The sequence below is a fragment of the Euprymna scolopes genome, chromosome 6 (assembly GCF_053919585.1).
Source record: "Euprymna scolopes isolate OS-2025 chromosome 6, ASM5391958v1, whole genome shotgun sequence".
Classification (NCBI taxonomy): Eukaryota; Metazoa; Mollusca; class Cephalopoda; order Sepiida; family Sepiolidae; genus Euprymna; species Euprymna scolopes.
This window is the reverse complement of record NC_136487.1, coordinates 152,103,160-152,118,232: the sequence shown is the minus strand read 5'-3', so window position 1 is coordinate 152,118,232 and position 15,073 is coordinate 152,103,160. Positions and strand designations below refer to the sequence as shown.

At 34.5% G+C, this 15,073-nt stretch overlaps 1 protein-coding gene across 15 annotated transcripts in view; it reads right to left on the bottom strand.

Annotated features, from left to right (window-relative positions):
• The window catches only part of LOC145278055 (AMP deaminase 2-like), a 420,622-nt gene that overhangs the window by 367,134 nt on the left and 38,415 nt on the right, over positions 1–15,073 (bottom strand). For 7 of the 15 annotated variants that reach the window (XM_080130282.1, XM_080130283.1, XM_080130287.1 and 4 more), the window contains exon 2: positions 9,583–9,642. The exons of the other annotated variants lie outside the window; for them this stretch is intronic. In XM_080130282.1, coding sequence (XP_079986408.1) covers positions 9,583–9,642 — 60 coding nt within the window. The remainder of the gene's footprint in view (positions 1–9,582; positions 9,643–15,073) is intronic. 15 annotated transcript variants of the gene reach the window in all.

Sequence of the window (15,073 nt, the reverse complement as noted above, 5' to 3'; positions counted from 1 at the left end):
TAGCGAAACATAGTGATCTTTATTAAGAATTTTTCACCTTTTTTTTTTTTTTTTTTTTTTTTTTTACTAAAAAGTCACCATTAAGGTCCAAGTGCTACTCGAGGACAAGGGTTAAAGAGATCAGCTGAACAATGAGGATTGGAAACCACCAGTGGATTGGGCAAAAGATTTCTTGTGAGGAATCATTTATCTGGGAGGATGGCTCGACTAGTATTTGGTAACATTAGACCTGAAGACGATCATGTTGGAAGCAGCTTTGCAGTAAATAGAATGTTCTAGGAAAGAAAGTTTTTCATGGAAGTTCTACTTGGTCTTGGTATGGAGAGAAAGATAGGAAAGTTTTCTACTGTAGTTGTATTTCTTTCATTTTATTCCTTCGTATTAAAATGCAACTTTCATATTAAATTTATGGTAAACTAGCGGGGGTACTCGGCGTTGCCCGGGTCTAGTGATGTGTGTGTGTGTGTGTGTGTGTGCGGGGGAGGGGGGGTAAATCAAAACGAACAAGCGAATGTAATTTTATAATTTTTTTTTTAAATCGGAAAAACAAAAAGAAAAACAGCAAACGTGATGCAAAATAAAAAATAAGCGAAATGTTAAAACTTCTTAAAAAAATCGTAAAGACAAAAACAAAAAACAGTGAACGTGATGGAAAAAAAAAAAAAACGAACGTAAAAAATGGCATAATTATAAATAAATATTGTAGTTAGCTGGAAACCAGGCCAGCGTAAGAGAGTTCCACAGGTGGACAGTTCTAGGTAAGAAATTTTGTTCATGGAATTTTGATTTAGATTTAGACACAGAGTGGGAGAAACTGTTGATGGTGGTTGCAGCTAGACGAGTGGGGTTTTTGTTGTGTGAAACTTTGGCAAGGGAGAACCATAGATTGAAGCTCAGACGAGCACTTGCCATGAAAATAACGATAGAGCAGAGACAAGCTCACAACGTCTCTTCTGTGGAAAAGAGATTGCAGGGAAGAAAAACGGGCATCATCTACTAGGTTTCGAAGCCGGTTTTGAATTTTGTTGTGGAAGGATAGGACACTCCCAGCAGCTCCTGCCTAGATATGGCAACAATACTCCATTTTTTAGGATGTATTTGGCTCTTATACAGGTACAGGAGTGTGTTGGAAATTAGATATCTTCTGGAGCGAGAAAAGGATGCAACCATTTTTCCAGCGACCTTGGCAATAGATTAGATGTAAGTTTTCAATTTAAGATCAAGAGTAAAGATCAAACTCAGAAGTTTTTACAAACAGGGAGCCTCTTTTAGACAAGAGTCATTTGTATCATTTGGGGTCAAGTGGGGATCAGCGCGTTTATGGTGAAAAGATAAAAGTTTGGTTTTGGATGCGTTAAAATACATCACTTTTTACACCATTGCACCACATGATCAAAGTCTGAGCAGGAGAGACTGAGAAAGATCTTGGTTGTTGTTCGCCTTTGAATTATTGCCATAGATTCTAGTGTCATCTGCATATATGTCGATGAATGAACTTAAAATATGATTCGGGAGATCATGTGAATGCATACATATGTACACAGGGTACAAAGCAATAGATCACAAAGAAAGTATAATTGCCTGGGTGTAGTAAGGGAAAGAGGGTGAGGAGTTAGGTACGCTGTTTGTTAACAGTGCCAAGAAAATATCTTATTTTTGGTTTCGAGGTCAACTTGTAAAGTTATTTTGGGTTGGAGGAGGAGAGAGATCTGTAATAGTCTTGTTTTTTTTTTGGGGGGGGGGGGTTCTAGAAAAAAAAATCTTATTTACAGAGTTTAATTTTTGTGTGTACATTTTTAAACTTAAGGTAGACAGCTATTATATTTTTCAATTTAGTACACATTTTTATTTTTAGGTGATTATTCAAAATGTTTTGTATTAGCAGTAATCTGGGATGAATCAAGTAAATTTTTAAAAAAATAAATCGTAGCAAAGTATTTTATTGCCAATAACATGGTAGAACAATAGCAAAAAAAATTAGTTTGCCAGCAGTTAAAGGATGATTGGAGTAAATGTATACAGGTTAGCATGTTGTTGTATTGCACATCAACCCCGGTTTGGATTATCGAATGCTGAAGTTTTCATGTTTCAAATTCATTATATCTTCATATATTAAATTCTTGGTGTTTGAACTGGTACAACTAACTGTACGTAATCGGACATTTTTATACTAACGAGTCATTTATTAAGGCCTAAAGGCCACTTGAGGATAAGGGTTAATGCGTTTGTCAGTTAGAGAAGGAACAACGCTCTAAGAGGGTGAAAATAGTTTATTTTATTACTAGCAGGGGTACCCGGCGTTGCCCGAGTGTTTGTTTCCGGGACGGGGGGGGGAGTTTTTAAAAATGTTATGGTAGGTAAGTAGGAAGGATCAAACCCGGAGTCATGAGTAAAAGTAAGAAAATAAAGTGTGAAAAAAAAAAAAAAAAACATCTGCAACGTTAACAGTTCGGCCACCAAGAAAAGTCCATTCCAGTTGTTTAGGAGGAAAAAAAAAAAACGACTACGGTAGGTTGGCGCGAACGTGAAAATATTATGTGAATTGTCCAGCACGCTAACCACTACGCCACAGAGCACTGCAGCTTAGTTTAGTGATTTTAAATTACTTCACATGAAAGAACTACGAAGCCAAACCGGTGTTCTCTTCTCAACTGTTCCTTGTGAACGATCCCCCAAACGGTGTTAAGTGGTGGCAGGGGGAGGAGGAATTTATTAGAGAAAATATTTTACCACTTCCATTGATCTTAACCGATTTTGGCCGTGACTTCTCAGCAGAAAAAGTATAGAAATCTAAGATTATCGAGGAATTTGAGAAATAATAAGCCTATAACACACCTCAGATATTGTTCTGCCGTTTGTGCATATTATATTTGCATGAAATATCTTGATTTTTAATCCTATTAATGTCAAAATCATACGGGAAAAAATGAGTTCATTTTATTTATATAGAGATTATTTTATTTAGTTTAGTTCACCCCAAACAAAGCATATTGCTGCTGGAACATAAGGGATTACTGCAAATCATGGGTATTGTTCTTAGGGGTATCCTAAGTGAGGAGTTGGGTAGTAAGATGTCTATTCATATTAGATTTAAATTTCTGCATGTTGATAGTGTCGAGAAAATAGGGAACAGGGAGGGAATTTCAAAAGCCATTTTTTTTCACTGATTTTCACACCCAAACAAGGCAAACTGGCATGGATGTAAGGTGCTACTATTTAAGACCAAAGCTACAGAGACACTATGTAGGGAGTTGAGAAGCGGGAAGAAACAAAAACCAAATTTATATTATTGAATCCGACTGTTTCTGTTTCATTATCCTTTTCTGTCAACACTTGTCCGTTATATCACTAGATATGGCAAGCACTTGTGTGGAGAATGAATAATTTCTGGACACAAGATCAGTTAATATGATACAATAGGTATATACAAAATTCGTATTGATGTGTAATATGAATCTTAAACACAAGCTTCGATTTGATAATCTGAAAGGAAGATTAAATCAGGGTATGATAGAGTAATTTGCGTAGAACAAGAACACTTGATTTGATCACGTGGAATGAATGGATTAGTATATGCAAAGTCGGTTGATTTACTTAATAACCATTTTCATAGACACCTGATCTTAATTTCTATCTCGGTTTTCCAGTCAAATGAATCTACAACAACAAGCAAGAGAGATCACCCTAAGAACTTAACACAAAGAACAAAGCTCTTTTTATCTAGAGACAAGGGGAGATAACAAGTTGTGAGGAAAAGGCCAAGGAAAACATGGTAGAAAGTGATGAGGATGAACTTGAGAAAGAGGGATAAAAAGACTTGGTCTCAGACTTGTTAGTTTGAAAGTCGACTGTTAAAAGCCGTCCAAAACACGTAAAACAGACATTAGAAATTTTTTTTTGACATGAGATTGATTGAAATGAGAAGTTTGGAGGGTCCCTATTTAGGGGGTTTCAATTTGGGGGGGGGTTGAGAAACGTCGATTTTAGGGAGACATTTTCAGGGAGACATTCAGAGAAATGCGAGATGATAAACACAAAGCATAATAATTCACAGCAGATATTTTTTTGTTTTAAATGGAAATTTATGTCAATAGAAAAAATATAGAATGCTTTTTAATATTTTTAGAGTTCTTGTAAAACATGGAGATTCTTTAGCCGAAATGTCAAAAAAATCCTCGGGTGTCTAATTGTGTCCGATATATACACGAGAGTAAAAACAATGAAAAGAATAGGCTGTTGCCATAGCCTTATTAATGATTGCATGTGTATGCTTATGACTGTGTGTGAGTTGAGATAACAGCAGCCCCAAGACTGTTTATTGAAGAAAAATCTAGTCTCGGTACTTGTACAGTTTAGTCAAGACATTAAAAAATGAAAATATCTAAAAAAAAAAGTTTGAATTGTACGTATCTATAATGGAATGAAGTTCTCCGAAAAAAAAAAAAAAAATTTCACTTCATCGAGTAGTTTTTATTTTACAGCGAAAAAACAATTTGTTCTGATACCGAGCAAACGGTTCGATTTTTAGGAAGAAAGGCTAGTTATTAAAGATGGAGAGGGAGTGTCGGCGCTTTACATGGAGTTATCTCCCGTGTCGTTTCTAAAATTCAAACAAAAATTTAAAACAAATCCAAGATGTCTGCCTTCAACGTGCTCTCATAAAAACGTTTTTTTCCGCTCTAAAAAAAAAAAAAAAAAAAAAAAAAAAAAACTACTCGATCAAATTAAATGAAATCTTTTTTCAGAGATCTTCATGTCAAAACGGATACGTACAATATAACTTTTTTTTTTTTTTCAATATTTTCATTTTTTAATGTTTTGATTAAACTATACAAGTACCCTAGCCTCAAGCCTCATATAAAGTCAAGCCGATTCCAGAAGGACCATTTCGAAGAAATCTTTAAAAATCCTCTCTCTCTCTCTGTATATATATATATATATATATATATATATATATATATATATATATATATATAATGTTTAATTAATTCAGGTTGATGCATGCGCAAATCCAGTTGTGCAGAAACGAGTTTAAGCAATTTCATTTTAGACATCGAAAGGTAAACATCGCGGCATCATAAAAAGTTGTTTTCTGAAAAGATGTTTGCAATTGTTGCTATAATAGATGACCTTGACTATCTCTACAGAATTTTCCTCCGATTCCGGAATTCTTTTGTATATCTTGTTTGCGACTATTAATATAATACTAACAAGTCATCCACCGTATATTAGTTAAATAAAGCATGGTCTGTTTGACTACGAGTGCCAATAGATTGTTTTGTTTTTTTTGTTTGTTTGTTTTTTTTCCTTTAAAAAGTAGGTTTCTCTGTGGCATTAGATAAAATATCAGATCAAATAGCTGAGCAATGAAGAAAGTTAGTTTGAAGTAAAGAAAAAGATATGCGGGGGGGGGGGAGAAGGAAAAGGGAGAATAAAGCTGTCATTATAAAAAAGAAACATGTTTATCTGGGGAAGGAAAGTGTGTTTTAGTGAAGAGGACGGAAGGAGAGATACTCGCGAAAGCAGCAGAAAGAGGTGGATGAAGTGGGGAGGGAAGAGGTTTATTTGTGAGCAAGGAAGAGGGAAAAGGTGAGCAAGTGTCAGGGAGAAAAGAGGCGGAGGAAGAAAGGAACAAAATGTGTCAAGGGGTTAAAAGTTGATGTATTGGACAAAGGCAGGAAAGAGAAGTCATAGATGGAAGTATAAAAGAGAGAAAAGAGGAAGGTTGGTTGGTTGGTTGGTCGTTTTTGTTTTACGGCATATCAACCCTTTTCAGGTCATTTAATGCCGAATCCGGTGATTTTGAAGAAAATTTTTTTAATAGAATATATTTGTTTTTTTGCAAGTCAGTTTCTATTCAACCCATAGCTGGGACCCTAACAGGTACTACCACTCCGGGTCAGAGTGGACCTGGGAGCAATGGCAATTAAAGGGTGGCTCCACACTCCCCAGAGCCCACAAGCTGGGGCCTCACCATCGGATATAGTTTAAGGTCATATCCAGGACCCCCATTGAGAGACTTTTACCCTCTGCAGGGGGGGGGGGGCAGTCGGCGTATTCTAATGCCACACCGACAGGGCTAAAAGAGAAAGGAGATGAATTAATAAGGGAATGATGAACAATTGAATACAGTTAATGACATTATTATGAAAAGTTAAACTAATTATCTTCTATCACCTGTCTATTTAAATGTATGACGTGACGTCGTGTATATATATATATATATATATATATATATATATATATATATATATATAACTACTTCATTTACTCACATAAATTTAATATACGAAAGTATAGATTTATGCGTAAATTTTAAGTATTTACTTCAACAGTGCTCAATACGTAGGTAGAGCTAGTTAGTAATTTATAAAATATATATGGCGATTAAGCTACACTGAATATTCTGCGTTTCATCCACTATAGGATTCGTCAGGCTTATGCGCGAATTCTGTGGTTGTTTCTTTTTTTTATATATGTTGAGGATTTTTAGTATGCCAATCAGCTTTCTAGTATCCACCACGCCCCTTCCTATCAGCCAATGGGCATGCATTTTATCGAACAAAGGATCTGTTTTAGAACTAGGTTAGTGGTTTAAGGTAGACGTTTTCCTTTTTTTTTTTTTGTTGATATGCCGTAAAACAAAACAAACAAATAAATGAATTAAATAAACATGAATATACATAAACGATCACACACACATATATATATATATATATATATGTGTGTGTGTGTGTGCATGTATGTGTGTACACATAGGTATATTTATATATATATATGAAAAAAAAAAAGAAAGGAAAACGTCTATCTTTAACCACTAACCTAGTTCTAAAACAGATCCTTTGTTCGATAAAATGCATGCTCATTGGCTGATAGGAAGGGGCGCGGTGGATACTAGAAAGCTGATTGGCTAACTAAAAATCCTCAACATATATAAAAACAAGAAACAACCACAGAATTCGCGCATAAGCCTGACGAATCCTATAGTGGATGAAACGCAGAATATTAAGTGTAGCTTAATCGCCATATATATTTTATAAATTACTATATATGTATATATATATATATAAAGCTGGATGTGTGTGTGTGTGTGTCTGGTCACGAATAGGCTCCTATACGGTTGGCTATTTTGAAAAACTGATTACATATAATGATAGAAGATGTATCGAGACACAGGAATGGGTATGTTTGATCTGGCAGAACAGTGGTTCATTAAAATTGTGGGGTCTGCGTTCGCGCCTGGTCCACAAAGTATGGAAATAAAAAATTTAAAAATTAAAAAAAAAAAAAAAAAACGTTTACAAGTGTTTTTGATATATATGTACATAATTCTTTGATAAGTATGTTTTAACTTAAATAGGGATGGTATAATAAAATTGCAGGGTCTGTGTTCGCGCCTGGCCTCCATAGAATGGAAATAGGCACAAACTTTAATAAAGACTTTTCATATCTATTTGCGTAAGTATACTTTGATAATTATGTTTCAGTTTGAAGAAATATGGTATAATAAAATTATGGGGTGTTCGTTTGCGCCTGACCTCCATAGAATGGAAATATGTCACAAAGTTTAACAAGGTTTTTTTAATATAGATCCACAGAATATCGTGATAAATGTTTCAGTGTGAACAGGTATAGTATAATAAATTATTGGATTTATCTATTTTATTTTTACTTTCATCATATTTTGCTTTGGTTTTGATACCCCCAAATTCGAAGCTATCTCTTTACAACCCTTCCTTTTCCTAACCTATCATACTTTCATAAATCAGAGTCCATTTTATGTAGGCTGTTTATGAACCCAGTCAACGACGGGTACTTTTGCTAGTAAAATATATAAAGAATGCTAACTGATACTAAAACAAAGAAAAAATAAGAGCTATTCTGATGTTTTTTTTTTTCATTTTAGGTGTCTATTTAAGAATGCCTCCATATTAGTAAACTGCCGTTTTAAAATGAATTGTAACTAAGTACGTTAGAATATAGCAAACACAGTACAACAATAAGAATTGAAAATTAGTTAATACTATCAACGTTTGATTTGTGAGCTCAAATTTTATTTAGGTCAAACTTAAAATCCAGCAGAGACGATTTTATGCATTCGATATTCTATTCCCCGTTTTTTAGTCTGAAATTAAGATAAGCAAACTGAATATGCCATCCAGAAAATTGAAAGGATCCTAAGTGTTAATTCAAATATTTTGTTCATATCTTATCAAAGTGTAAATACCAGACTTCGTTGAGAGAAAGGGGATTGGTGCAATAAGTGACTGACAAACAGGACGAACACTGTTAGAAATGCAATAGAAAAACGAGTCATTCAGTTCCCTCTCTTATTATATATCTGTGTGTGTGCGTGTGCGTGATTTGCTTTTTCTATTAGTTGTCATGAAGAAAAAAAATGATCAGATATGAATATAGGTCAACAGTCTTTCTTTTCACAAAAAAAAATAAAGATTAATGCTATTTGAATCAAATAGTGATAGACACTCATATATGAAACGTCTTAAATAAGTTTCCAGACTTTTTTCGTCTGAGCACTTTTATTGATAGTACACACATGAAACTAATCCCCTTTAAAGTAATCTCCTCTGGCTGCAATGCACTTGTACCGTCCCAACAACTTATGGAATACCCCATGGAAGTCCTCTTGTGTGAGCGTGTCAATGACCCTCGTTACAGCCTATTTAATCTCTTCAATTGTCTCATAAAGACAGCCTTTAAGATTTTTCTTGTGCTCAGGGAATAACCAAAAGTCACAGGGAGCAAGATTAGAATTATAGGGAGGGTGAGGAACTGTTTTGATGCCCATCTTGGTCAAATAGTTTATGATAAGGATGGAGTTGTGGACTGATGTACTGTCCTGGTGGAAATGCCACTGACCTGATTTTAAGAGTGCTAGCCTCTTCCAATGGAATCCTGAACTCCCTTAAAAGCTCAACATAGTATTCCAGTGGGAACCCAATGCACGTAGATCATGCTTGTGTTTTTAAAAAAAGGATCATCATAAGTTTCTGGGTGGATTTGCTCTTTCCGACCTTCTTGAGTCTGGGAGAGCCAGCATGCTTTCACTGGGAACTCTGTCTCTTGGTCTCTTGGGTCAGAGCAGTAGATCCAGCTTTCATCACAGGTCACCAAAGTATCGATAACTGCAGGATCTGAATTGATCGATTCGACCATCTTCCTGCTGTCATGACAACATCTTCTGATCTTCTCTGAGTACTCTTGGGACAAACTTCATGCTAATCTTTCACAACTTCAGTTCCTTGTGTGAACAGTTCTCACACGGACATAAAACTGCACTTACTGCCTCTATAGACACACATGGTCCTTATCCATAAAATTATTTATTTAGCCAATTAACTCTGGTGTTCCGACTTCCTTACTCCTCCCACACCTCTCATCATCCCTCATAGACTCCCTGTTTTCCTTGAATCTCTTATGCCACTCAAAAACTGAAGCTCAATTCATGTAAGATGATCCAAAAATCAGTTTGAAGCATTCCAAGTTTTAAACAGAATTTTATTGCATATCGTTCTTCTAAAGTGTCCTTACGTCCAGATTGCATTTTTGAAATCCACTAACCGTGACATTCAGGCTTTAGTAGGGTGTCTTTCAATTGCTGCTGTAGCTGTTCCATTGAACCTGAAATCATAAAAATTGGTCAGTCATTTCATAAGATGTGTAGCAATAACATACTGAATTTTCAAAAGTTTATGACAATTTTAAATACCTGTACTAAAGTGTCTGGAAAATTATTGAAGGCACATATATCTAAAATATAAAGTTATCTTGTCGGCTTTGCAAAGTCAGATTCAAATAACATTTTAGCTGACAAATCACACTGTTTCTTACTCGCCAATTTTCAGTTGCTATTGTTGTGCCATATCATTCACAACATAATGATGTACTTTGCTACAATTTATTTCATCAGAAATTGAGAAACGTATTTTAAATTGAACAATATAATAGTTATCTGCCTTAAATTTAATACTGGGCAAACAGATAAAAATTAAACACTAAAATAACTTCAATATATCCCTAGTAAGTACAGTTAGAGTATCTCTGCTTAGTCACTTTGTGTGTGCATGTATACGCGTTCATTCCTCATAGGTTCTGAAATGGTTGAGCCTATCTTTTGCAAATTTCACACAAAGCTAATTTATGTCTGGCAGTGTTCTTAGATATGCTTCGTACAAAAATTCTTCTGATAAGTATCGAAAATCAAAAAAAAAAAAAATAGTCTTTTCTCTTTTATAGATAAAAAAGAATTTTTACAGGGGAATATTTTATGTTACACCGGAAAGGGAGGTAATAAAATTTCAGCAAATTATTTCTTCCTAAAAAATAGATTTATTATAATCTGGAAATATAGCTTAGTGGTAAAGCATTCAACTACAAATCGAATGATCCCCTTTTCAAGCCTGGGTGTACCTCACCATTTTATTTTAGTTTTTTCCTATTAATAAGTTCAATTTACGATAAAAATGAGGTACCATTTAAAATCACTGCAAATCATTTCTTTGTTTGCATATTTTAAAACTAAACATTAATCAGAAGTGATTTTTCCAGGGCATTCATCATCAAGCCCAAATATCAGCTGACGTGATATTCTAAGCAAATACAGATTGGATTTTTTCGATTTTCGATACATGTCAGATGAATTTCTGTACAAAACATATCTAAGAACACTGCCAGACAAAGAAATTACCTTTGTGTGAAATTTGCAAAAGAGAGGTTCAGCCGTTTCAGAACATTATCATTATTATGTTTTGTAAATTAATGCACCAGGCAAATTATTCCTTGTAATATATAATAATCAATAGAGGATTAATTCTAAAATAATACATATGCAATTTGCATAAATTAAAATATAATATTTAAGCATATTGTACGCCTGGGCAACGCCGGGCTGCCAGCTAGTAATATATATTTCATGCATCAACATAAAATTTTATAAATAGATATGTTATGTATAGATTTTCAGTATTTACTTCAACTGCACGATATTTGAATAGAGCTAGTTAGTAAGTTGTGAAAATATATATGGCAATTAAGCTACAGACTTTTTTGCAGTAACATTAATTCTATGCAATAGTTTAACGTATCCTCACGATAATGAAACACAAAATTCTGTGTAGTTTAACTGTCACATATATTTTCATAACTTTTTTTTTACACAGATTTTCTTTGTTTCATAAAACGAACATCTAATTTCTTTTAAAGTGTATTAATCATGCCGTATAGTTACACAATAAGTCATTGGTTTTAAAAACGTTGTCGGCTAACAACCATTTTTCTACACTATTTCTTCAATATCATGATAGGCAACATATATTTAACCTCTAAGGCAACGATTTGTGCCTTATTAATGTCATTCACATTGCAATTGTTAATTTTTCACAATACTTGCCTGTGAAACAATGGAAGACCTAGTTAAGTTAAAGACTTGGTCAAATGCTATGGAAAGTTAAAATCCGAGATTGAATACTACCTAGATGATAAGTGGTTGTAAAGTTCCCTGCTTAATTTGTGTAAAAGGAGTCGAGTGCAATTTATTTTGATATGTAGAAGTGCTGGATTATGTTTCTGAATTTTTGAGATGAAGATTGGTTATTCATATTTGGACTATTCAGACTACCGTTCTCATCTTGAGTCTTATTTTCACAACGTTTTGGTCGATATAACCTCCGACCTTCTTCGGGTGCATCTTATCGAATTCGGGAATCTTTCTGTTGAACAAAGAAATCTGTACAAAATTTCATACAGAACCCTTTATTTAATCTACGTGGGTAGCATGTTCTCATTCCATCAGCCATAAATAGGTAGTAGTTCGCAATTGTATTTTGAGTGTCGCCTGCACTGTTGATTGAACTGTCGCATCCAGAGGTAGGCAACATTCAAAATACAACTGTAAATTACTTAGAACTTCTATTCAGCCATGGCTGACAGAACAAGAGCATGCTACCTCAATGTAACAAATAAAGTGTTCCATTCGAAATTCCATGCAGATTTCTGAGTTTGACAAAATGTATCTGAAGAAGGTCAGAGGTTACACTGACGGAAACGTTGCAAAAATAATACTCAGGTGAGAACAGTAGTCTGAATAATCCAAATATGAATAAGTCCTCATCTCAAAACTCACTTAGGATGGAACAAAAACATGCTTTCTGCGTGAATTAAATAAAAAGTTCTGTTCAAAATTCCGTTGATTAGATGTTATTAGCTCTACTACATAATGAAGTTACCAGAATTGATTGTTTTACAAAAGTTTTAAAATAAAGCTGTAGTGTTTTCTTTAAGGCGACAACTTTTATCATTCCACTCTGTAAACACGTTCTTGTTAAGCCATCCACCACTACCCATCATTAGTGTTGTCTCATCAACCTCCTGACATTCATTAGCCCTTATCCTCAAATAGCCTTCAGGCCTTGATAAGTGATGACTTCCATGTAAAAAAAAAAAAAAAAAAAAAAAAATTGTCATTCCATGTAAGTTTGAAAAAAAATATACAGACATGCTTTCCACTGAAAGTAAGGCTCAAAACCATAATCGTATATGGAGATATTGAAAAGTTGGGTGCGAAAATGATATGGGTGGAAAAGGGGAACCATCAACCCTCATGAGACGAAGTAAAAAAATCATAGACAAAGAATTAAGGAGAGTAAGATTTCTCCAAGAAACAGTACATATCTAAGGTGACAATACTCTTTCATCTTTTGGTTAGGAGCAAAGTGTAGTAACTGTTCTGATGCTACACTTCATCTTTTTAGTGCTTTGTCAGTGAAGGAGAAATCCCTCTAGACTGAGACATTTTTTTTTTATCTCTATACAGAGTAGGAAAAAAAAAAAAAAAAAGTATACGGCATAATCACGTTGACATACTGGTTCCCATCAGATCACCGAAGTTAAGCAACGTTGAGCCTGGTCATTACTAAAATGGGTGATCAATTTGGGAATTCCAGGCACCATATGTAAGGGGACATCGAGACCTCTCTGCACGAGTTGCAAACCCCTAATGTCGTCATCTCCTTATGACATATGACAGGGACATACATGCAACTGGATACAGCTTGTGAATTTCATACTCTCATGGAACTTCCTCCTTCAGAGGAAGCTGGTTAAACCCACATAGGGTTAGTGCCGTTCTATATGCAGAGTGTTCCCTTTTGAGGAGATGGATTTTCTTGAGATTAAAAACTGACCATGTGTCTAACTCTACCTTTGTAGGGAGGCAAGTAAATATAGACAAGAGTCTCCTAAGTAAATTTAAATACAGAATTTAATCCATACAAGGAACTTTGTGTGTGTTTCTGTGCGTCTATATGAGTTTGTTCCAAAACAGCTGGGCATATTTTTGTTAAATTTTACACAAACGTATTTTATATGTGTGGAAGTGTTCATAGAAAGGTTTTGTATTGGAATGCCCCCAATAAGTATTGAAAATCCATAAAAAAATCCAATTAAAGAACAAGTTTAACCAAAGTTAACACTTTTATACAGCCTAACATCACAAGTGCATTTGAGAAATTTTATAACCACACAAGCGGAAGGGCCTGGCATATAAAAATCAACAGACAGAAGTGCGTTTGAAATGAATGTTTTGTTTAAAGAACAATTGAACCATGATACTTAATTTTTGCATTTTAAACTTTAATTCAAGCCATTAAATAAAAATAAAATTAACACTAGGTTCTCTATAGTGCAATGTAGACTACAATGTATTGTGGTTTAAGTCACTTCATGGAGGCATGTGAAGCTTCATCTCAGTTCAACGTGGTGGGTCTCCGACTAGAGCAGGCAATCAATTGATTTGATTAGAAAAAAAAAAAAAAAATGGGCGATTTCACCGATTTCGATGGCAATAAAAATATTGAAAGTGAAAAATTTGTTGATTTTTAATTCAATCCCGGACAACGTCTGGTCTCCCGGCTAGTACATAAGTTTTGGACAATTGCATGCTGAATCCAACAATTTGGAAAAAGTTTTTATATCTTCAAATATTTATCCATGGCGTCTGGTTTTCTTTTTCTTTTTTTTGTTTAGAAAATCGTTACTTTTGACTTCGCAAAACAAGACAGTTTTGCAAATGGAAAGGGAAAAATAACACTAACATTAATGTTTGGTGTATTTTAGGTTAGAAAACCGATAACGGGGCAAAAGACAAAACTAGTTATGGAGATGAATATTAAGTTTAAAATTGAAATTAATCCTTGCAGTTCAACACAGGAGATGCTAAATACTATGTGTTACTAGAATCAAGGGATATCTGTTCTAGTGTTATACTTTGATTATTTCTTGTTCACAATACAGAGAACCGCATTTGAGGTAGCTGAATCTTCCTCATATTAAAAACTGATCTTGTGTCAAACTGCCATTGTGGGAAAATATGTACATGGAAAGAAATATATCCCTATCGCAACCCCCCAAATATGCATATATAAGAACAAAGAATTAATAAAACATGGTAAAAACACTTTAAGAAGAGTTAAAAACATATTTAATATTCAAAAACGAAACACAAATTAAGTGGATTAACCTTAATCCGCGGAGTTTCGAAAGAAATACTTTCCTTCTCATCCGAGGAGAGGAGTTAGCAAAATGCAGAATCGGATTTTGCTTACAAAGTATTTAATGAAACTGCAAGTAAGCCATAGAGCTTACTTGGTAAAAGTTAAACAAATAGTGAGGCAGAGAGAATGAGGAAAAAAAAAAGAAAAATGATTTCACGTGAATGGATGGTTGATGACTATAATGCTCCCTATCTTAGGTTGAGCATATTGGGAAGCGATATACAAATTACCATTACCGTATAAAGCGATGCTCTTTGTGGAAACAAATTGAGCTTAGGTATTTGGACAATGTCAAAACATTGTTAATTCACTGCCCGCATAGCAGCAGCTGAATAGTGCAATGTTAGAAGCTCTGACTTTCATATGGGCGATCGGGTTTCAATCCTGGCTTGAGGTAGTTGCTTGTCTAGCCTCACTGATGAGCTGTAAAACAGCGAAACAGTACTGTATGTGGATGACTTTATTAGAACTGTGAACCATTGCTTGCTTTCATCTTTTCTTTG